The 24,732-nt window shown below is 37.9% G+C and overlaps 1 protein-coding gene across 1 annotated transcript in view; it reads left to right on the top strand.

Annotated features, from left to right (window-relative positions):
* LOC125232687 overlaps window positions 1-12,996 on the top strand; it is a 47,834-nt gene extending 34,838 nt beyond the window's left edge. The window contains exon 2 of the mRNA XM_048138442.1: window positions 11,920-12,996. Within this exon, the coding sequence (XP_047994399.1) occupies window positions 11,920-12,996 (1,077 nt within the window). The remainder of the gene's footprint in view (window positions 1-11,919) is intronic.
* The last annotated feature ends 11,736 nt before the right edge of the window (window positions 12,997-24,732 follow it).

Below are 24,732 nucleotides of genomic sequence, written 5' to 3' on the forward strand. Positions count from 1 at the left end.
ACATTCCGTGGCTCTTGACAGTTACGACTGTATATCGTTACAGTGGCAGTGTTTTTGTTACTTATCATATCATGCATCACTTTCGCACTTACACACTTGTTAAAACGTGACAGACATGGTGACAAATGATAGACAGCCGTCCATCTTAACTGTGCGTAGCCGAATGCACAAACGCTAACGAAACGCTCACGTTAATATCTCTTTCGTAGTTATCTATCTTTATCGCTCTTGTGTATTGGCGCGACAGAGCCAGACTACCTTTCTGCGGCGTTTCGATTTCGTTTCGCGTCGCAGAAATGCCATTCGGCTACGGGACCAGGTGTCACTCATAAAGTTTTGTTCTTTCCATTCCTGCCAGATTTTGTAAAACAATCTGTAACATTATTCCACTCACGTTAGGGGAGACCGGGGCTGGTTGTCACAGTGGTAGGTTGTCTCAAACGGCAATGTTTGTTGTAAGTAAGAAGAACTAACGTAAGAAGGTGACAAGTGGCATTAAACCATAAGAAATCATTTCTTTCAAACGTTACCATAACATTCTTGGTTTAGGAACCATTGCCGTTTGTGACATCCTATATCTGTGATAACTAACCCTGGTTTCCCCTGCTTGTTACTCCCCGAATTTGCCGTAGTGTGGAACTTAGAGAATCTGAGACACGTGTAGTGTATATTCTCAAGGGCAGCCCTTAAATAATTAAGAGGGTTTGAGTTTCATTGATCCTATTTCCATGTACCGTTTAGTGATATAATGATGAGGTTCGGGTCGTGATTTTGGAGTCAAGTTTTACTACAAGTAGGTTGGAAACAAACATGTATTGTATTGTATTGTAATATTATACTTCCTAATAAAAGCTTGTTGCCACTGAGTATTTGTAGATTGGCGTTAAGTGTCACTTACGAGCCATTAATCTATGTCAAAAGTGACACTTAACGCCACCTACAAGTAAAATCGAAAGCTACAAGACATTTTTTTGTGGCGCCATCTATGTGTGATGTAGTGTATGCGCGTTCTTACGGGGTCGCATTTTAATGTATGGGATGGTATGATCTTCTTATATATTTAATCTATGCTTATTTATTTATTTATTTATTTAAACTTTATTGCACAGTAAAAATATACAGTAACAAAAGGCGGACTTAATGCTACATGGCATTCTCTACCAGTCAACCTTTAGGCCAAACAGAGAAGACCAAAAAAGGTGCGGGATATGTAAAGAACACTAAAGACTTGATTTTATTGGACTACGCTATAGAAAAAATAGGGACTTATATAAATATATTTACCTAACTATTTAAGATACTAAATAACTATAATAAATACATGTCATGTCTTCGACTGTCATGATGCCGCTCATTTCTATGGAACATCCATTTGTTTTTTCGATTTCAGTATTGATCTCATTGTGAAAGTTGTTCATTATAACCTCAAAAGTCCCTATGTAAAAGTTTGGACGGACCTTCCTAGCGTTAAAGCGTGAGACTAAATCTGGAGGTCGCGAGTTCGAACCCCGGCTCGTACCAATGAGTTTTTCGGAACTTATGTGCGAAATGTCATTTGATATTTGCCAGTCACTTTTCGGTGAAGGAAAACATCGTGAGGAAATCGGACTAATCCAATAATGCCTAGTTACCCTTTGGGTTGGAAGGTCAGATGGCAGTCGCTATCGTAAAACTAGTGTCTATGACGAATTTTGGGATTAATTGTCACAGCGGACCCCAGTCTCCCATGCCGAGAATAGGCAAGGAGGATGAGGATGATGATCTTTGAAATTGCCGACATTGCCGTATCTACAAAATTGTTATCTCTTGTGTCGACGTCGCGACGCCTTCAACCTTTGTTGCCAATCCGTCTTCCTGATTGCGCAATTAATATACACTTAATTCCATTGATGAGTCCACGGAGCGCTTAAGGGGAAAGAAGAATCCCTCGATATCGCCTGTTCATATACATTTGTCCTCATTTTCCTCTATTCATATTATTGAACGTCTTGATACATTCATTTCGTTGTCTGAGTAGTACTCAGTACCCACAACACATTCTTGAGCTTACCGTGGGATTTAGTCAAACTGTCTAAGAATGTCCTATAATAATATTTACTTATTTATTTTTAAAGAGATATGAGACAAACGAATAGATGGATCGTCTGATGATATGTAATTAGAACTGCTCACGAAACTTGACTTTCTAGGTGCGTTGGCAGATTTGGAAGTGAGATACCTATCAATTCATACACACTTTGACGTAATGTATATTGTATGGCAAACCAATCATCGTACGCTCACTTATGACTATATTTTTATTTATTTAAACTTTATTGCACATTTAAAACAAAATTCCAAAGGCGAACTCAATGCCAGAAGTCATTCTCTACCATCTTAACGTTTGGGCCAAACAGAGATCTATAAGAGCTTAATAGGTGCAGGAAATATTGTAATGACGAGAAATGGATGAATGGACGAGGACTTTTTTTTAAATTATTATGAGAATAAGAAGCATTTAAAAAGTGTCATCATCCTCCTTACGCTCCCAATGAAAAATAAAGCATTATAGTATATCTATGTTAAAAACACATTAAAATGTTAAATTTATTTATTTATTTATTTGAAAACCTATTTCAATGACATTACAGATAAATCCAATGCGTCATGAAACTTAAATTAAAAAAAACAGTAAATAAGAACATGAAGAAAAACAAACAATAAAAGTTTACAACTAAACAATTGATTTGGGCGATGACGTAACAGCGTGGCTCCGGTCGTTTGCCCCGGTGTAGGATTCGGCAGGTTAATGCCTGTGTGGTGACGGGTTACGAATTTCACCACCCCCTTTCTTCCCGTGGGTGTCGTAGAAGGCGACTGTGGAATATGGGTTAAATTGTGGCGTAGGCGAGAAGCTGGCAACCTGTCACTGCAATGTCACAGTTTCATTTTCTTTCAACCCCTTACTTGCCAAGAGTGGCACTGAAGCTTTAGTAGTTTCATGTGCTCTGCCTACCCCTTTATGGGATACAGGCGTGATTGTATGTATGTATGTAAAATGTTTAAAACTATTTCCAATCATCTTTTTACAGCGAGGAAAAACAAAGCTTACGTTTACTTATACAAAAACCGTCTCGTAGCGGTCCTCTCCTTTTCGTCTTAAATCGATTGATAAGTCAACGGAGCGCTTAAGCGACTTTGTACATAAAGCGATGCACCCTGTATAAATCACTAGTGATTAATAGGTGTATTCTATTCTGAAATTATAAACACATTTTGGAGGAAAACTTATTCAGATCAACTTACCCAAGTAATATGGGTCAACGATATTTTTTACATATAAGCATGTACGTACTTATTTACATTTAAAAGATCCATTAGTTAGTAAAAAATATCCGTGTCTTTCATATAAATTAAATAAAACCGTAATTGACGTAATTTACATAAATATCGCTGAAGATAATAATATAGGTACACATACTTAAAAATTGGATACAGTTTTATTAGGCACTTTAGGCAGCCGTCCGGTTTTTTATCCCATAGCCCAGTATTTAGTCCATCACTTTCATCCAACAGCCCAGTTCATTTTAGATTCCATTAACTCTCATATTTGGACTATTGTCCTTACACCCTGGCGGTTGCTGCCTCTGCGTGTGTCCCATGATACGGGGCAACATCCGCTTGGTATACCCCTTACATTTCATTAAAGTATCAAAAGGGCCTCTACGCGTTGGCTTCGGCCCCGCGCACGCCTCCCAAAGGTCCGGAATACCATTGTTCCGTGATGGGAAAGACATACAAATACTTTTTACAGTTTTTGCTGTAGAGATAAAGTCCATAGGTACCTTTGTGAGTGGAAACCTTAAAACCTTATCGAAACTTCGGAGTCGATATAATAGGGATTTATATCTTATCTTGTAAGGTGCATTAAGGTAATTTCGAATAACAGAAATGCTGGGGTAATTTTGAAAGGGGAATCTTGATATGATGGAAAAAATGGTGATTTTGGAATCTTGATATGATGGAAATCGTCACTACTTTTAAAAAATCTCGTATCTCAGGCTTCTCCTCAAAGTTAAAACGCAGTAAGTCTATATGCATTCCAAACATACTTACTATAATTTTCTTTTCATTGACAGACGAAGATACAAGTTTTTTTAAAAGTAGTGACGAAATATTGCACGTTAACTTACGTCGACCGAAGGGATCAAAAACAATATAGCGATTGAAACAAAAATTACGTTTATTTAAAGTCACACACAGGTCGAACGCGATTAATTAACATTATTTTTACCTTTTTTCCCAACGTTTCGGCCAGGGACGGTTTTGCTGGGATGTCAGTCTTCCGCGACCACGGCCAGTGCAACCTGGCCGAAACGTTGGGAAAAAAGGTAAAAATAATGGTAATTAATCGCGTTCGACCTGTGTGTGACTTTAAATATGTGTACAAAGCGCGAGAACTTAAAGTGTTAAAAATTACGTTCTTAATAATGGGCAATCTTTAAAAAAATACTAGTTTACATAACACCAAATAAAGAATTCAGCATACGAGAACTGCGTCAAATCCGAAAGTTAAAAGGGAAGGCTCAAAGAGAAAATCGGGATTAAAAGTTTCAAGATGCCGCCATTCCTTTTGAAGAACGCATGGAGCTGTTTTAAAATTGAAATAAGTAAGCGCTTTGAAGGAGCATGCGTTTTTGGAAGGTGAAAAGGGTATAAAATATACTTATTTGAGCAAAAAGAAAGGAAAAGGTAAGGATTTTTGTGTGTGTGAAACGTAAAATTAAACTTTAGGATACTTTCAAACTAGTTAAGACGATACGGTAGGGATCAATCTCCATACAAACGCTCTCGACTATTTCCTCCCTGGTTTTTGAAGGTAGAGCAATGATTTTTTTCAACACAGATTGTTATTATTTTTATCTGTGTCGGACCGTTTTGATTTTTTTGATATTCTGCTTTTTAAAGACTCTAGAGCCAATCAAAAATTTCCAAAAACGGCCTTTTTCATTGTGGCGCAAAAAAAGATATGATACTCAAGATTGGTAACAATTAACCAAAAAAGCTAAACGGTCCGACATAGATTATTTCATTGTTATTCAGATTGTCAAATTTCGTTCCGATTGATTAAGTTTTGAAGGAGGAAAGAGTCGAGAGCGGAACCTCGATTTTAAAGATTTTTTTGAAATATCTTTTGACTGAGTTGTTCTAAATGGACAATTTTTTTTCGATAAATCTAGTTAGTAACACTTGTATATTTAACTAAAATTCCCAAGTTGAAAGGGGGGCTCCTTTCCATTTTAGCATTTTCGCTACCGTATCCTCTTAAAGTTTATAGATAACGGCTTGAAAATCGCTTGTATTTTGATATTTAGCAAACTTTTAAGGTCCGTCGTTAGTTTTTAACCCCCGACGCAAAAACGACGGGGTGTTATAAGTTTGACGTGTCTGTCTGTGTGTGTGTGTGTGTGTGTCTATCTGTGGCATCGTAGCTCCCGAACGGGTGAACCGATTTAGATTTCGTTTTTTTTTGTTTGAAAGCTGAGTTAGTCGGGAGTATTCTTATCCATGTTTCATGAAAATTGGTCCGCTATGTCGGAGGATTTTCAAAATTTTAATTGTGTGTTTAGGTTGGTATAAGCGTGACAGACAATTTCATAAATGGCGCATTTCTATACATATACGTACTACGTCACCGTCAACATCATTAAGACATTTTTTGTAGCATAATAATTATTAGACTAGTCCATTACTTAGACTTCTATTGACCGGGATATAGACCGTGATTACCCTTTTGATTTTTGCCGAGCTCCCGATGTTATATATTCCGGACAATTTAAGTCTAATGAAAATAACGCGTGAATCATTCAAAACTAGTCCGTTTAGATATTATTTAATCTACATTGCACTGATAAAACCAGTTCAATCAGTCACTTCCCTACTTCAATTCTCATACCAAATTGGAATTATTATTAGTTTACTAGCAGTATAAATAAAGATTTTCCGATCTCTTTGAGTTCGCACAAATTCCATTGAGGAAATATTTAATAAAAAGGTAAGCATTTTTCGGGATATTTATTTCTAAAAATAGATGGGTAGTGAGTACGCCAAATTGATAGCGGTAGCTAACCTGGAGATGTTTATTTGAATTTGGAATTCTGTGTTATTCTAGAGAAGATCCTTTTACCGAGGTTCCCAAGACACAGAATATAATACAAATACAAAAATAAATACAAATTAATTTAAACTGAAATAAATGTTTTACACAAAGAAAGAATGACCAAGGCCTCCAAGTGTTCAATGCTGGATTCAAACCAGCGCGCTCCGTTATAGCCACGGATGCCTGAAACCACTCGGCCAACTGGTCACGGTGCAAGGGTGGAAATGTTCTAGTGTATGACATAATTACCACAAATTAAAATATTTTCTATGAAAGTATTTTAATTTCTTCTTTACTTGTTTTCAGTTTTTAGGGTTCCGTAGTCAACTAGGAACCCTTATAGTTTCGCCATGTCTGTCTGTCCGTCCGTCCGTCCGTCCGTCCGTCCGCGGATAATCTCAGTAACCGTTAGCACTAGAAAGCTGAAATTTGGTACCAATATGTATATCAATCACGCCAACAAAGTGAAAAATAAAAAATAGAAAAAAATGTTTTATTAGGGTACCCCCCCTACATGTAAAGTGGGGGCTGATATTTTTTTTCATTCCAACCCCAAGGTGTGATATATTGTTGGATAGGTATTGAAAAATGAAGAAGGGTTTACTAAGATCGTTTTTTGATAATATTAATAGTTTCGGAAATAATCGCTCCTAAAGGAAAAAAAAGTGCGTCCCCCCCCTCTAACTTTTGAACCATATATTTAAAAATTATGAAAAAAATCACAAAAGTAGAACTCTATAAAGACTTTCTAAGAAAATTGTTTTGAACTTGATAGGTTTAGTAGTTTTTGAGAAAAATAAGGAAAACTACGGAACCCTACACTGAGCGTGGCCCAACACGCTCTTGGCCGGTTTTTTTTTTTTTTACTTGACAAGTGAGACTTTAATAAATTACAACTTTATTAGTTCAAAACACAAATTTTTACATATTACAAGGGCAATCTTAAATTAAAAATAATTACGCTAATCACAGTTTCAATTCAAGTTTCAAGTTTCAATCAAAGTTATTGGGCATTGTTTAACAACGTCCCCTTGAATATATTTTTTTCGTAGGTGCGTGAATTATGGGAATTCAGTTTTTGGTTAAGTTGGTATCAATGTATTTTATTAGAGAATGCCATTAGGCATTAAGTCCGCCATTTGTAATTTTTTTTTATTTATGTGCAATAAAGTTTAAATAAATAAATAAATAAATAGTACACTACGATACAAGTGCGAAAAAAAGGAAGTTCGAAACGAGTGGTGATAAATTAAAACACGACCGAAGGAAGTGTTTTAAATCGACACGAGTTACGAATTTCCTTTTCGCACGTGTATTGTACGACGTTTTTCAGTACAGATGGCCATCCGAAGTTTCGACCTGGCATATAATGAACCACTTCTCGCACTAGTGCGTAAAAAAAACACCGAGTCGAAGTGTCAAAAAATTAATAGACAGTTAAAGTTTTTAATATTTTTTTTTATTATTATAAAATTAAATGGGCTTACTCTTAGCCTCAGACTAGCCAGTTTTTAAGATATGTACACGACCTTGTAATGACACATTAATGACAAATAAAAGAACGGCCGTACAAAAAAAAAACATTTTAGTATATTTCCTCCACAAAACCCAATCGCCCGTACGTTCCACTTGGCGCTATTTTTTTAATCCATAACTGGCAGAGACATCTTCGAGACTATGGAGTCGCGCATGCCAAAGGCAATATCATTATTTCATATTCTTCGAGTTGCGTTCGGAAACGGACCCCTTGTTTATTGTTTGATTCTTTTCTCTGCGTTTACGGTTTTGGCAAGCTTGCTACGCTCCTCGAGTGCTTATTTTGCGAGAAATTGAGTTTGGATACTGTTTAGTATTTATGTGTCTCTTTGTTTTCGGTTTTGTTTAAATTTTGGTGAGATATGAATGCAATATGGGGAAGAAGTAATTTTGGAACGGAATTGAGTTTTTCTAAATTTATCGGATATTGTTTCTAACGCCGTGTCTTGCGTGGGCGACGGTCGCGCGATGGTCGCGCGACGGCGATGCGACGCATACGAAATCAAACCTTATCGATATGGAAGTATGAGACGCGACGGCGACGGTCGCGCGACCGTCGCCCACGCAAGACACGGCGTAACGCCGTGGTTTGCGCGAACGACGGTCGCGCGACGGCGATGCGACGCCACCCGTCGAGACCAAATTAAACCTTCGATCTCTACGGACCACTTGTTTATTCGAATGAACGGCTAGCGTGTAGGTAGGTACTTAACGCGCGACCGCGAGCGAGTGACGTAGGCCTGCTTGTAGCTTCGAGAAATGGGCCCCTGGACCGAGTAATATATATATGAATTACCGTCAAAGTGAAATGTGTAGTCACAGTGTATAAACCTGCCATCTCTCGACACAGGATTAAAACTATTGAACTTCAGTTTTGACAATATGGCCCATAATCTGACCGTGATATGTGTTAAAATGGTCAGATTAGCACCGTCTAGGCGAGAATTAGCTAAAGGAGTAGCGCCATCTAGTTTATCATACGTTTTTCTTGATGGTTCTGATGTAATTTTTTTAAACAGAAATGGATGTAACGTCTTTCGCAGGTATATGCTTTTTTTGGAAAAAAAATACGAATTAAGAAAATTTTGTACTCATTATGTAATTCAGTTTCCTATAATGGACCGAAGTTAACGGAATTCAATAAAAATACGGTGTATATTTAATTTATTTACGGTGTATATTTCGTTTTTTTGTTGTATTATTTGATGAATTGTTTGGTTTTTAATTTAAAAATATTTTCACTTAAAAAGTAAATGTTTTTAGTGAAAGTGGGACTTAAAAAAAATACCTGTATGCCATTTATACTGGCAAGTAACTAACTAATAAGGTTGTGTCACGAAATGGGTTGTTTCTCCGACATTAAATTGTGGTAAACACCGCAGGTTTTACCTTAAAATGACAGGCTCATATTGAAAGGCGTTTGGAAGTCGTTTGTTCCGCACCCATGTATGCCGCGCGTTGGTCGACTGCGGCCCAGGCTATAGATGAAAGCGTTTTATTTATTTTCCCTACCCTACTGGTAAAGATCAATTTGGCTATGCGAAAACGGATAGCAAATTTGCATTTTAGACACAAGAGTACAAAGTAACTTCATACAAATTTTAACTTGATATCTTTAGCTGGCTGGTAGAATTTACTTATAAATAACGATTTTGAATCGTACTCGTAAATATTAAATAAATTGATGGATTTGATTTATATTTAAAGTCACACACAGGTCGAACGCGATTAATTAACATTATTTTTACCTTTTTTCCAACGTTTCGGCCAGGTTGCACCGGCCGTGGTCGCGGAAGACTGACGTCCCAGCAAAGTGTCACCGGAGATGTAAACAACACAAAACTACCCGATATTAATTTAATTTATATAAATGTTCGGGGTAGACAAATAAATATAATCTACCCGCTTTTAGTTATTGTTTATTTCCCACCGCACGACACACAGCACTCACAACATCCGCGCACTGGTCCGAAGATAGATCTTTTGGTTTGAACATTTGAATCACTGGTCCCCATGTTGGCGATAATCTATACCCGTCTTCCCTGTTAAAGTTTTTAGGATATTTTTTAATTTCGATCGCCTCCCTCACAATCCGGGGATAATAGTGTCGCTCGGTGGAAAGAACTTTGGGTTTGTGTAGCTCAATCCAGTGATTCGTTTCCGCAGTAAGCAAGTGCTCAGCGATTGCAGATTTGTGTATATGGCGATTTTTAACTGCCGCTATGTGTTCCTTCACCCTCTCTTGAACGCTGCGCTTTGTTTGGCCAATATACGCACTTCCACAACTGCAATCTATCTTGTAGACACCCGGACTTTGGTACGGAATGACATCCTTAGGACTGCGTAAGAGACTCGCTACTTTAGATAACGGTGTGTATACAGTCTTAATGGAGACTTTTCTTAGTACTGATCCAACTTTATCCGTTATCCCTTTCACATACGGCAAAAAGGCTGGTTGTCTGTCAACCTGCGGATGTCTCTCCCCCTTCTTAGTCTTGCGCGGGATTGTCTGCAAATACCCATTTTTCCTCAGCACCTTCTGAACATGGGCTAACTCCTCGTCTAAGTGTTCAGAGTCACATAAGTCTCGAGCCCTGTTAACCAGGGATGTGACCACCGATTGCAGATGTCTCGGATGATGATGGGAAGAAGCTTGCAGGTACCTGTCAGTGTGGGTGGGCTTTCTGTATACGGAGTGTGCCAGGGTTCCATCTGGTTTAGCTTTCAACTTTACATCCAGGAAAGGTAGGGATCTGTCGCTCTCCATCTCGAAGGTAAACTTTACCTTTGGATGGATGGAGTTTAAATGGTCAACGAACCGTTCCACTGTATCGGAGCTGCCCCTCAAAATGCAGAACACGTCATCTACGTATCTCTTCCACAGTGTAATCACAGGCGGTCCGGAGCGTAATGCTAATGTAAGGATGTCATTCCGTACCAAAGTCCGGGTGTCTACAAGATAGATTGCAGTTGTGGAAGTGCGTATATTGGCCAAACAAAGCGCAGCGTTCAAGAGAGGGTGAAAGAACACATAGCGGCAGTTAAAAATCGCCATATACACAAATCTGCAATCGCCGAGCACTTGCTTACTGCGGAAACGAATCACTGGATTGAGCTACACAAACCCAAAGTTCTTTCCACCGAGCGACACTATTATCCCCGGATTGTGAGGGAGGCGACCGAAATTAAAAAATATCCTAAAAACTTTAACAGGGAAGACGGGTATAGATTATCGCCAACATGGGGACCAGTGATTCAAATGTTCAAACCAAAAGATCTATCTTCGGACCAGTGCGCGGATGTTGTGAGTGCTGTGTGTCGTGCGGTGGGAAATAAACAATAACTAAAAGCGGGTAGATTATATTTATTTGTCTACCCCGAACATTTATATAAATTAATATCGGGTAGTTTTGTGTTGTTTACATCTCCGGTGACACTTTGCTGGGACGTCAGTCTTCCGCGACCACGGCCAGTGCAACCTGGCCGAAACGTTGGAAAAAAGGTAAAAATAATGTTAATTAATCGCGTTCGACCTGTGTGTGACTTTAAATATGTGTACAAAGCGCGAGAACTTAAAGTGTTATATTGCAAACCGTTACGGGCAGGAAAGTGCAATTCAATTAAAACGCCTTGAGAAACTTCGAAAAAGACGTGCTTTCTTGGAAACATCGTTGGACTTTCTAGTGAAGTGCCGCGATTGGAACATAATACCGGCGTGTGTGCGATTAGCGCCTCGTCGAGATATCGCACGTTCCGGAGACATTCTCAGAAACGCAAGTGTCAAACTACTAAGGAGATTGATACAAAATCACCGACAAGAATTGTTTTGTGTTCAAAGTGAGTTGTATAATTTACATCTGGAGTGCAGTAGTTACCAAACACCAGAGGATTTTCAGTTATGCGACCGGGTAACGTATTTGCAGGCAGCAAAGAAATATAAGTTGTGTGGGGATACACATGAGCGAAAATTTGACAGATTGATCTCGAGACAGAAACGGGAACGCGATGACAAGCGGGATGAGTCGTCAGTGGAGAAAAGCGAAACTGTAATTAATCTGTCAAAGGTAGCTCTGGATCAGCCTACAATAGGTATATTGTCAAAGGGCATGAATTTTGCGCTTACCCCAAAACGAGTTCCTTACGAAAACATCATATGTAGCGTAGAGGAGGCATTAATCCGTAACAAAGTGCCGGCAAATGATGCGGAAACTGTACGCCAAGATGTTTCGGTATTACTTCGCAAGGTCAGACTGCCCAAAAGCAACATTTCTACAGCCGAGCGTCATGCTTTAAAAGCCCTCCGGGACAATGAGGATTTACTCGTTTTAAAAGCTGATAAAGGAAACGCGACTGTAGTCATGGATAGGTTAGACTATGACAGCAAAATTCAGGCTCTTCTTGCTGATAGGAGTGTGTACAAACCCGTCAACTACAATCCTACTGCCAGGGTCACAACACGTCTGAGGAAGCTCATCAAAGAACACGAGGAGTTGTTTACTGGGGACGACTTTACCAATATTCATAGGCCAAAAGTGGTACAACCACCGAAGTTGTATGGGCTACCAAAGGTGCACAAGTCTGGCATACCCTTGAGGCCTATTGTTAGTCAGATTGGATCTCCTTCATACCACTTAGCGAAGCATGTTGCGGGTGTATTGCAAACGCTAGTAGGGAAGACTACGTCGTTTGTAAAGGACTCTCGTCATTTTATTGACATTGTGAAGACCATAAAATTGGAACCAGAGGAGATTATGGTGAGTTTCGACGTGGAGTCGTTATTCACCAATGTTCCATTAAGGGAGTGTCTGGGCATTGTTAAGACGAAACTCGTGGAGAACGGTCATCCTGAGGGGTACGTCACGCTGTTGGAGCATTGTCTGGAGGGGAATTATTTCCTCTACCATGGACAGTTTTATCTGCAGGTGGATGGAGTAGCAATGGGCAGTCCAGTAGCCCCAGTAATTGCTAACATATGGATGGAGCATTTTGAAGAGTTAGCATTACGCTCCGGACCGCCTGTGATTACACTGTGGAAGAGATACGTAGATGACGTGTTCTGCATTTTGAGGGGCAGCTCCGATACAGTGGAACGGTTCGTTGACCATTTAAACTCCATCCATCCAAAGGTAAAGTTTACCTTCGAGATGAAGAGCGACAGATCCCTACCTTTCCTGGATGTAAAGTTGAAAGCTAAACCAGATGGAACCCTGGCACACTCCGTATACAGAAAGCCCACCCACACTGACAGGTACCTGCAAGCTTCTTCCCATCATCATCCGAGACATCTGCAATCGGTGGTCACATCCCTGGTTAACAGCTAGGGCTCGAGACTTATGTGACTCTGAACACTTAGACGAGGAGTTAGCCCATGTTCAGAAGGTGCTGAGGAAAAATGGGTATTTGCAGACAATCCCGCGCAAGACTAAGAAGGGGGAGAGACATCCGCAGGTTGACAGGCAACCAGCCTTTTTGCCGTATGTGAAAGGGATAACGGATAAAGTTGGATCAGTACTAAGAAAAGTCTCCATTAAGACTGTATACACACCGTTATCTAAAGTAGCGAGTCTCTTACGCAGTCCTAAGGATGTCATTCCGTACCAAAGTCCGGGTCTGCCGTGCGATGACAAGACACTGTATCTAAAAAACACCTATTTTCCAGAAATCGCAAAAAACTTTTTTTTCTTTAATTGGCCACAGAGTCGTTATTTTTCATCCGATTGTAATGAAATTTGGACATTTTACAGATAATATGTTACTAGTAGTGACCATTTAAAAATAATGCAATATTTATACTTCTTTCATGCATTTTAGAGCATAAACGTGTTATGTCGTAATATACTTTATCAGTAATATGTGCGAGTTGCATTGACAAAACACTGTAACGCATGAATTACACTGTTTTGTCAAAGCAGACCATATTACTCCTAAGAGAATTCCAGGTGTGTACTATGTGTACACTATTAAATTAAACTGAAATAGTTGTCATATACCTTCTTATGAATAAGTAACTTTATACTAGTATGTGACATCTATTTCAGTTTATAAATATGTAGGTAAATCAATAAAGCAAACAAGCAAGGGATGCTGCTTCTGCTTCTGTTGCTTTAACGTCTAATTGAGTCACTGCTGGATGTACTTGATAAGGCGAAGGTATTGAGTACTCAATATCCATACCTACCTGTTCCATCGGCTATTGTTGAGCAGCATAATCAGTAGAACAGTTTATTTTGTTTGATAAAACATAATCATCTATACTTTTCTTATTAGTTTTGGCGTTCAGGGGTAGTTTATCACTTTCATTTTCTAAAAAACTTTTTAATCTGGCAAAATTCGATGACACATTTGAATGACACTCTCTGTTGCAATGTTTAGAAAGTTTTAATTTAATTTATTCCGTTCTTTACATACTCATTTTAATAGTCTATTGATATCCACACAAACTAAATAAAACGACGTGCAGGCTGCACTTAAGAAATCCTGATTTATACTAAAAAAATACCTAAACCAAAACACTCAGTCAAAATTTCTCGTCGGATTATTTTGACAAAACACTGTAACTTTAGTCACTGATTGAAGAAATGGGGAGTTTTATTTTGACAAAACACTGTATCGAGAGATGCAGTGTTTTGTCAAATGACGACTTTAGGTTTTAAGAGTTACAGTGCATATTACAATGAAGGTTTTCTATGTTTTTGATAGAAAGTCAGTATACTCTTAACATGTATATATAGAATAGGGCCAGATAAGCTTATTGGACAGTATTACCACAAAACACTGTAACTCGAGTTACAGTGTTTTGTCATGGCACGTGTCTACAAGATAGATTGCAGTTGTGGAAGTGCGTATATTGGCCAAACAAAGCGCAGCGTTCAAGAGAGGGTGAAGGAACACATAGCGGCAGTTAAAAATCGCCATATACACAAATCTGCAATCGCCGAGCACTTGCTTACTGCGGAAACGAATCACTGGATTGAGCTACACAAACCCAAAGTTCTTTCCACCGAGCGACACTATTATCCCCGGATTGTGAGGGAGGCGATCGAAATTAAAAAATATCCTAAAAACTTTAACAGGGAAGACGGGTATAGATTATCGCCAACATGGGGACCAGTGATTCAAATGTTCAAACCAAAAGATCTATCTTCGGACCAGTGCGCGGATGTTGTGAGTGCTGTGTGTCGTGCGGTGGGAAATAAACAATAACTAAAAGCGGGTAGATTATATTTATTTGTCTACCCCGAACATTTATATAAATTAATATCGGGTAGTTTTGTGTTGTTTACATCTCCGGTGACACTTTGCTGGGACGTCAGTCTTCCGCGACCACGGCCAGTGCAACCTGGCCGAAACGTTGGAAAAAAGGTAAAAATAATGTTAATTAATCGCGTTCGACCTGTGTGTGACTTTAAATATGTGTACAAAGCGCGAGAACTTAAAGGATTTGATTTAGTTTGATATTTTATAGTCAGTATTTTGTTGGTCTTGGTGTGGTGAAAATTTTTGTGTTTCACTCGGTGGCAAAGTTTATTTAATCTTCGTGCCTTGAAACCCTCGCAACGCTCAAGATTCCACTTTTTGAACAAGTCGCTACGCTTGGCACGTGCGGTTAAACAACAACTTTGCCCCCTTGTAAAACAAATAACTATTTCTCAAACATGCAATGAAATATTGTCTTTACGTTCCTTAAAATGGGCTGGGAAGTATCGCTTTTTGGGTGCAACAACTCGAGAGGACTGTAAAGGGATTTCATATTATTTTTTAGGCCTAGGCCTGCAAAGTAACTTTTTTTTATAAAATATTGTCCTTTAGAGCATTTTTTTTTATTTCATTGTATGTTTGAGAAAAGCACTATACATGCCTCGGCGTGAAAATGGATTCCCGGCCTCGTATCCCTATCCGGCCTCGCTCGCACGCTCGCTCGGCCGTATATACCCACTTGGCCGGAAATCCTCATTTTCCCGGCCTCTGATGTAATGTACTATTTCACTACACCCATGGTAAAGATTCCTAATATTGGATTGGATAAGACTCTCTTGGTCCTTCAAAAACGAAAAATTTCATTTTGTCTACGAGAGTGCAACGTAATTTCGTACAAATTTTAACTTGATGCCTAAAGCTGACTGGTAGAATTGACCCTTTTATGTTGAAATTGAATCATAAAAAATAAATCTGGCGATTTTCTTCTTCTTTTTAGGGTTCCGTAGTCAACTAGGAACCCTTATAGTTTCGCCATGTCTGTCTGTCCGTCCGTCCGTCCGTCCGCGGATAATCTCAGTAACCGTTAGCACTAGAAAGCTGAAATTTGGTACCAATATGTAAATCAATCACGCCAACAAAGTGCAAAAATAAAAAATGGAAAAAAAATGTTTTATTAGGGTACCCCCCCTACATGTAAAGTGGGGGCTGATATTTTTTTTCAATCCAACCCCAACGTGTGATATATTGTTGGATAGGTATCTAAAAATGAATAAGGGTTTACTAAGATCGTTTTTTGATAATATTAATATTTTCGGAAATAATCGCTCTTAAAGGAAAAAAAAGTGCGTCCCCCCCCTCTAACTTTTGAACCATATGTTAAAAAAATATGAAAAAAATCACAAAAGTAGAACTTTATAAATACTTTCTAGGAAAATTGTTTTGAACTTGATAGGTTTAGTAGTTTTTTAGAAAAATACGGAAAACTACGGAACCCTACACTGAGCGTGGCCCGACACGCTCTTGGCCGGTTTTTGGTGCAAAGACTCTGTCCGGGAGCTTATTTCTCGAAGCTACAAGTTACAATTTACAAGTGGTTGTCAATGTATAATATGACAAGTTGGGAAGAGACTTCCGCTTGTAACTTGTAACTTTCAGTTTTGAGAAATGGGTTCCAGGTCAAACATGGTACCGTTTTTTCATTTTTAATCTTTCTCTTTTGCACTCATAGAATACAGATGGGCATATAGAATACAGATAAGCAAGGATTATTTATATAGGATTTACAATCTTCATATTAAGAATCGTATCTCCATTTTTTAGCGCCATCTATTAAATACTATCGACACTAGTCTACACTGATGATGCCTACAAATTGATTTTTCTTTCAAAATGTGTATTGACGTGATATCGTGGTATTAAAAATAAAGAAGCATGTCAAGAAAATATGATTTTGGCCTTCCAGGCTGCGAAACAGCGCCATCTAGTTATATGGGAACGCTTTTTTGAATGGGCTTTGTCAGTATATCGTCCTTGGTTATTTATAGGTAACACAATTCCGCGGTTGTCTACATATTATCCCACGCTACAAGTAATTTAAGATGAATTATTCCTGAACAGTATTAATTACAAGCGTACAACAGAACAAAATGAAAACACCATCTTCCTCAAGAAATTACATCGTTTTCATTAACAAATAATGTGACAGTATAAATTATAATAAATTACGAGCTTTGAAAAATTTTATCATCAAAATATGTAGAGAAAATTCGGCATATGGCCAATAACCACAAAATTAAAATTTTGAAAAAACCCCCGACCGCGACATAGTGGACCGATTTTCCTGAAACATGGCTAAGAACACTCCCAACTAACTCAGCTTTCAAACAAAGAAAACAAAATCAAATTCGGTTCGGGAGCTACGATACCACAGACAGACAGACACATCAAACTTATAACACCCCGTCGTTTTTGCGTCGGGAGTTAAAAATAGAACACAACAATATTTCATAGATCAAGCAAACGTATCTACTTAGCGTGTCAAATGAACTCAGTAAAATCCGCCGAGTTGTCCGTCTTTAATCGCAGCTTGCAGTTTTCGGGCGTCAATTTCTGTAAGTTGAAGTCAACAAAAACATAAAAACCGGCCAAGAGCGTGTCGGGCCACGCTCAGTGTAGGGTTCCGTAGTTTTTCGTATTTTTCTCAAAAACTACTGAACCTATCAAGTTCAAAACAATTTTCCTAGAAAGTCTTTACAAAGTTGTACTTTGGTGATTCTTTTCATATTTTTTAAACGTATGGTTCAAAAGTTAGAGGGGGGGGACGCACTTTTTTTTCCTTTAAGAGCCATTATTTCCGAAACTATTAATATTATCAAAAAATGATTTTAGTAAACCCTTATTCATTTTTAAATACCTATCCAATAATATATGACACGTTGGGGTTGGAATGAAAAAAAATATCAGCTCCCACTTTGCATGTAGGGGGGGTACCCTAATAAAACATTTTTTCCCATTTTTTATTTTTGCACTTTGTTGGCGTGATTGATATACCTATTGGTACCAAATTTCAGCTTTCTAGTGCTTACGGTTACTGAGATTATCCGCGGACGGACGGACGGACGGACGGACGGACGGACGGACGGACAGACAGACATGGCGAAACTATAAGGGTTCCTAGTTGACTACGGAACCCTAAAAACGTTACGTGATATTTAATTGCAACAACACAAACGTTATGAACACTCAAGGGCTTGTGACATGGGTATTTAAAATCACAGGCACGTATCAACTTCTGTTCAGTACAAAATCTGACACGCTTGGCGGCCATACAAATAGATGAGAACTTGTCTAAATCTAATTCTGTGACTTGAAACTGTATAACATAATCGCCTGTACAGGGTGCAGTGCATAATAAATTTACATTAAGTACTTATGTAGTTCTTAAACGTTCATATTTGTCATGCTAGTTCAGCCGAAGACCACAAGATCGGTCGAAGTGGAAGGTATACAGTGAGAGGTAAAATGCAAGCTTTTGCCGTATGGCATTTCTACGACGCGGAACGAAAACGAAACGCCGCGAAAGGTAGTCTGGCTCTGTCGCGCCAATACGCAAGAGCGATAAAGATAGATATTTACGAGCGTTTCGTTTCGTGAGCGTTTGTGCCATTCGGCTACGTACCCAGAGGCGTTTAGGCCCGAGCATCCTGCGGTCATAGATTACAATTTCGTTGGAGACCTGCCATGAGTGTGGTTGCACATTCTCGGCAAAAATAGGCTATGTCACTCACCTGAGAGCTCACGGTCGTCGCTCTGACTAACCGGTACGAACCCAGTCGCCGAGGTCGAAACCGGCCAGGACAGGATGATGATGCTAGTTCAGTCAACGTTTTTTTTTACTTTATGTACTAAATATGGTAAAAATAGTGCATTTTGCACTACATCTGTATTTCCATTCACACACACATGGGAAGAGCTTGCCGAGGACAGGGACAAATGGCGCAAACTGGTGTTCGACGGACGTGAAATCCACGACAATGCTTGGTTTGCGACACTCGCAAGTAAGCGCGCCAAGCGTCATCAGCGCGATACGTGTTCGCCACGTGCACACTTCACCTGCCCGAGTTGTGGTCGTGTTTGTCGCTCCCGTATTGGCTTACATAGCCATGAAAAACGCTGTCGCCCCACTTGACACTGCTTGGTCTGTTATAGACTTTGAGGCCAATGATGATGTATTTCCATGATAGGCATCCTAAATGCATTCTGGCTCGCGCCCCTACAGAAGATCGATAGGGAAGGGAGGGCTAGCTACTAATGCTACTATTCGCTTACGAAACCATAATTAAAATGCGACCGCCTAAGAACGCGCATACACTACACCACACATAGATGGCGCCACAAAAAAAATATCTTGTTGCTTTCGATTATACTTGTAGATGGCGTTAAGTGTCACTTTTGACATAGATTTGTGGCTCGAAACTGACACTTAACGCCAATCTAAAAATAATCGATGGCAACAGGGCATTTTTTGAGGCGCCATATATTTATTTATTTATTTATTAGTAAAAACATGTTTACATGACATTACAGTAAAACCAATGCGTCACGAAACTTAGATAACAAAAAAGAGACCAAATTTAAAAATAATATTAAACAATTGATTTGGGCGATGACGTCACAGCGTGGCTCCGTTGCGTCGTTTATTATATAATATCTGGGCAACCGAGCTTCGCTCGGTTCTGTTTCGTATCCTTGACATGTGTCGCCATCTAGTTCAAAAATGAATAGTACCTACATCGAGCGAAAGAATTCTCAGCCTTAACAACACAACTACTCCACACGAGATGGCGCGCATTTCGCCACAAAAACTCAAATAGTGTATTTTCTATTCGTTTCAGCCTTGACCTGTGTCGCCATCTAGTGTTTGCAATAAATAGTACTTACATCGACCGAAAGAATTCTGTCTTAACAGTACAACTACTGCACACGAGATGGCGCGCGAAGAAAAACGCATGAAAACTCGAAAATTCGCGTTTTCCGGGACCTAAGGATAAGTTAGACCGATTTTTCACCCCCAAAAACCCCCACATAACAAATTTCTGCGAAATCGTTAGAGCGGTTTCCGAGATCGTCAGTGTAAATAAATATATATATATAAATAAATAAATAAATAAATAAATAAATAAATATACAAGAATTGCTCGTTTAAAAGTATAAGATATGTGTAGTGTAGTATATGCGCCTTCTTCTTAGGCGGTCCGCATTTTAATGTATGGGATGGTATGATCTTATCGTCCCATTAATGCAAATACCGACTAAGTGACTTTTTGACGAAATCGAGTTTTTAGCACCTATAGAATAAGGTTTTCAAGGGCTACAATATGTTAAAACCCATGTATTGATACGACGCTGCATTCAAAAGATAGCTGTCGCATAAAGTTACTTAATGGTCAATTTGTTGCATTATAAACTGCCAGAATGTAATATGAATATTTAATATAAACTTTTATGCTTTATCCGCCAAGTAGAACCTTTTAATGGTGTATAGTGTTTTTTTGCATTTAAACATTTTGTTAAAGTAGCCATCTTATGTTCTACAAAAAAGTTTAATATGTACATATTTGATTTTTGCAAATAAAACTATCAACAAAATTCTTTATTTTAAGCCAGGCTAAACACACCAAATGTCTTTAAGATGTTTTTCCAGAAGATGTTTGTTTACAAACATCAGCAATGTCATTCTACCAAAAAGTTCTATAGGGACTATAATTGGTTTTGCATGTAATGTGACGAAGGAAAGGATAACGGTCTATTACTGCAAATACCGACTATGTATAAATAGGCGATTTTGAGATAATGCGGTATTAAAGTTTGAAGGCAAGTTTTATATGAAAACATGAAGAAATGTACGTTATGTGTATGGCATTTTAGAACCTGTATTTTTTTGTTTACTACTTTGTCGTATATATATTCAGAATGTATTTAGTTGACAATCAAATACGATTTAATGAAACAGTCGAATACCTACTTAGTTGGTTTTTCCTGTAGAAATAAATGTTTGTATATTTCTCTTCTTTATACATATAACCCATTGTTTGTCTGTTAAATTAAGCTTCGTTTTTCGTATGATGTTCTCGTGATTAGCGTGCGTTGAGAACCTCTTCCTTTTTTTTGAAGTCGGTTAAAATTACAATAACACAAACGGTTTAAGCTACAGGAATCGAATTTAGTTTAAATTTATGTTTCATAACTTCGATGACCGTTACTAATTACAGTGTTACATTTAAATCAAATCTTTTTTTGCCACTTCACCGACTGGTAAAGGCTCTCTTAGTTCTTCAAAAACGGACGAGAGAGTTGCATTTTATCCACAAAATCTTGTGGATTGCATTAGTGCAAAGTTAATTTATACTAATTTTAATTTGGTAACCTAAGCTGGTTGGCAAATAACCTTAAATTAATCTTTGAATTACGATAAATAATACAAATCGGTTCAGACGTCTGTGAGTAATCGCATAACATGTATCATTGTTTTAACAACTCGAAGTGGAATATTTTGGCCTACGAAACTAAATTCACTGCGCCAAAGTAACTGTATTGTAGACGTAATTAGATGATATTGATATTGTAGATGATATGAAATGGGCAACTGTTGATACTGTATTTTCTGTATATCATACCATCTTATGTACACAGTTAACATAGAATAAACTTTACTTTACTTACTAGCATACCTACGGTACGAGTAGACTTCAGATGTCACAACTGTGTACCACTTCAGCAACTGCAGTATTAAGTGATTGAAACCACCCATGGTACTCTTTAGGTATGAAATCTCTGTCACAAAGGCTGCATAAAGCCTTGAGGACACTTAGGTGGAGTCGAGCCGCGTCGAATCTAGCCCTGCATACATTTACAATGAACGATCAAACCGATTCGACGCGTCGCTAATGGACGTAGTTTCATAAGAAATGCAAAAGGCGAATTAATGAGATTCGACTCGGCGAGCTTAGTGGGCACCAGGCTTAAGTTCAGTTATAGTTTGTCTAGCATTGTCAGCCGTGTTACAGATGTGTTTGTATCTAATTCCACCAGCGATGAACATGTCGTTTAATAACTCTTTATCACTCTTGCGCAGTAAGTGTGCAATCGCACGCAGGCGTATCAGGAGGCGTATTTTTCCCAAAGGAGTGTTCAAATTTGTATTTTGGACTACCGTGAATACTTTTTATTCTTTTTATTGCTAGTGTGATGAAAAACACTGCGTGTAACTGGGGGCGTAAGAATATTGCAAACTTGATTGCTTTAAATCGCCCCAGAAACCTATGTAATTACCGTTACACATTACTTTTTCTAACTTATTACCTCATCTACGCCTACATTTTAGTGACTTTGGCGTAAATGATTACTACAAAACTTTAAATAAACTATTACTTTTCAGGTTATTGAGCGTACAAAAACTATTTACCTATATTAAATGTAACAGTGTAGATACTGAAATTTTGAACATAAATTATGGCGGACTTCGGATTGCTGAGACAGTGAACTAGTATGTAGTAAGTACCTATGCATATTATGCTATTACCCAAAAACGCATTAACCGATTTGTAAAATTCTTTTTGTGATTTCAAGCGAATGGTATTGCGTTACTTTTTGTTAAATTTTATTGAAATCGGTTAAAGTATTTTGTGAAAAATCTCCTAAAACCGGTTGAAGAGGATTTTTTTCAAAAAATTTTTTTTGAGAATAACCCTTCAAAACCTCAAATAAAGTATTATTAATGGTTAGTAATGTTAAAAAACTTTTTATTACAAATGTACCACTTTAATTAACAATGATAAGTGAAGTTTTGTAACATAAAATTAGAGCAGCTATATTTCCTGCAGCTAAAACCGCCTATGTTTGTGAGAATATTTAATATATTTTGAAATAAGTTCAAAACTTATGTATATTTTTTATTTTTTTACAAATCATAAGTAAAATGTATGAAAAGCAAAGCTTAATCAAAGGGAAACACTGCTTTATATGTATAAATAAGATAAATATACACATTTTTATTTCTACAGGAAAAACCAACTAAGTTTGCTACTATTTTTTTTAAATCGTTGTTTTATCGGCAATCAAATACAGCCTGGATATTTTTTACGATTAAGTATTAAACAAGACAATACGGGCTGTAGAATGCTGTATACAAATAGTATTTTTTTTCATGTTATCATATGAAATCGTACCTTCAAATATTAAAATCGCAATATCTCAAAATCACTTTTTTGCACATAGTCGGTATTTGCAGTAAGGGGACGTTATATTGAATCTATGACGAAACGTAAGCGTTTGACATTGGCTAGGTACCCTGGCCTTTCTACAGGAAAGTTAATTAGAAAATATGCTAACTTCTAGATTTTTGTAATTTTAATGTCTATTGTAACTACTGTTAGGCACGGAAATGATTGACCTCTATTTGACCTGAACCGTCTAGACTGAAAGTAGTTAATGATGTACGTATGCTTTGCCGGTCATTAAACTGGGACGGTATTATTATCCCACATTTTCATGAAATAGCACTCCGTTACGTTTTAGTCCTAACGTCTGCTAAAAATCTAAATTAAAAACCGGCCAAGAGCGTGTCGGGCCACGCTCAGTGTAGGGTTCCGTAGTTTTCCGTATTTTTCTGAAAAACTACTGAACCTATCAAGTTCAAAACAATTTTCCTAGAAAGTCTTTATAAAGTTCTACTTTCGTGATTTTTTTCATATTTTTTAAACATATGGTTCAAAAGTTAGAGGGGGGGGACGCACTTTTTTTTCCTTTAGGAGCGATTATTTCCGAAAATATAAATATTATCAAAAAACGATGTTAGCAAACCCTTATTCATTTTTAAATACCTATCCAACAATATATAGACATGGCGAAACTATAAGGGTTCCTAGTTGACTACGGAACCCTAAAAAATGGAGATAAGTACTTATCTTTGAAATTATATTCAATTACATGATTAAAATTACAGGATCTCTTGACAGGTATTGTATAGGTACCTGCTAGGAGATCATTGTCAATGACTCAATATATGTTTTAAAGAAATAAATATTTTTCATTTTCTTTAATATTATTTAAATTGGCATCGGCATGTTTAAGGCAACCAAAAAATTGTTGTTCAGTAGGTAAATATAGTTTGTTTTTCCGCAGTAGTTCGCAAATTAGAACCTTAATGAGGGGCCCATTTCTCGAAGCTACAAGTTACAATTTACAAGCAGTAGTCAATGTATAATATTATGACAAGTTGGAAAAGACTTCCGCTTGTAACTTGTAACTGTCAGTTTTGAGAAATGGTCGTAACTTAAAAAAGACACATAAACTGGAAAACAAATAAATAATTCGAAATAAAAATCGAAATAAGATGTCATATATTAAAGAAAAAATGACGAGCACCACGAGTGGTGAAGGCCGGATTCGAACCGGCGTCTTTTAGCAATCCGGGCCAAACGCCATGAACCACTAGGCCACCTCGCCACAGCGGAACCCGTCGAAATTTCTCTTCTATATGTCATCTTTGTAAGACTAGGCGTCTTTGACCAACTCTAAGGGCAAGCAGTAGGTGCTTGCACCTCCTATACGAAACCTTTACAGGTTTACGATATAACTAGAGAGACTGGTGCTGCCATCTATACGCAACTATGGGAACAAATCAAATTATTTTAACAAATATTTTGATATGTGTTTTCAATGTAGTCACACTACTATTATATAAATTAAAAATCAAAATAAGATGTCATAAATTACAGAAAAAATGACGAGCACCACCAGTACTGAAGGCCGGATTCGAACCGGCGTCTTTTAGCAATCCGGGCCAAACGCTATGAACC

The sequence above is a fragment of the Leguminivora glycinivorella genome, chromosome 13, assembly GCF_023078275.1.
Source record: "Leguminivora glycinivorella isolate SPB_JAAS2020 chromosome 13, LegGlyc_1.1, whole genome shotgun sequence".
Taxonomy (NCBI): Eukaryota; Metazoa; Arthropoda; class Insecta; order Lepidoptera; family Tortricidae; genus Leguminivora; species Leguminivora glycinivorella.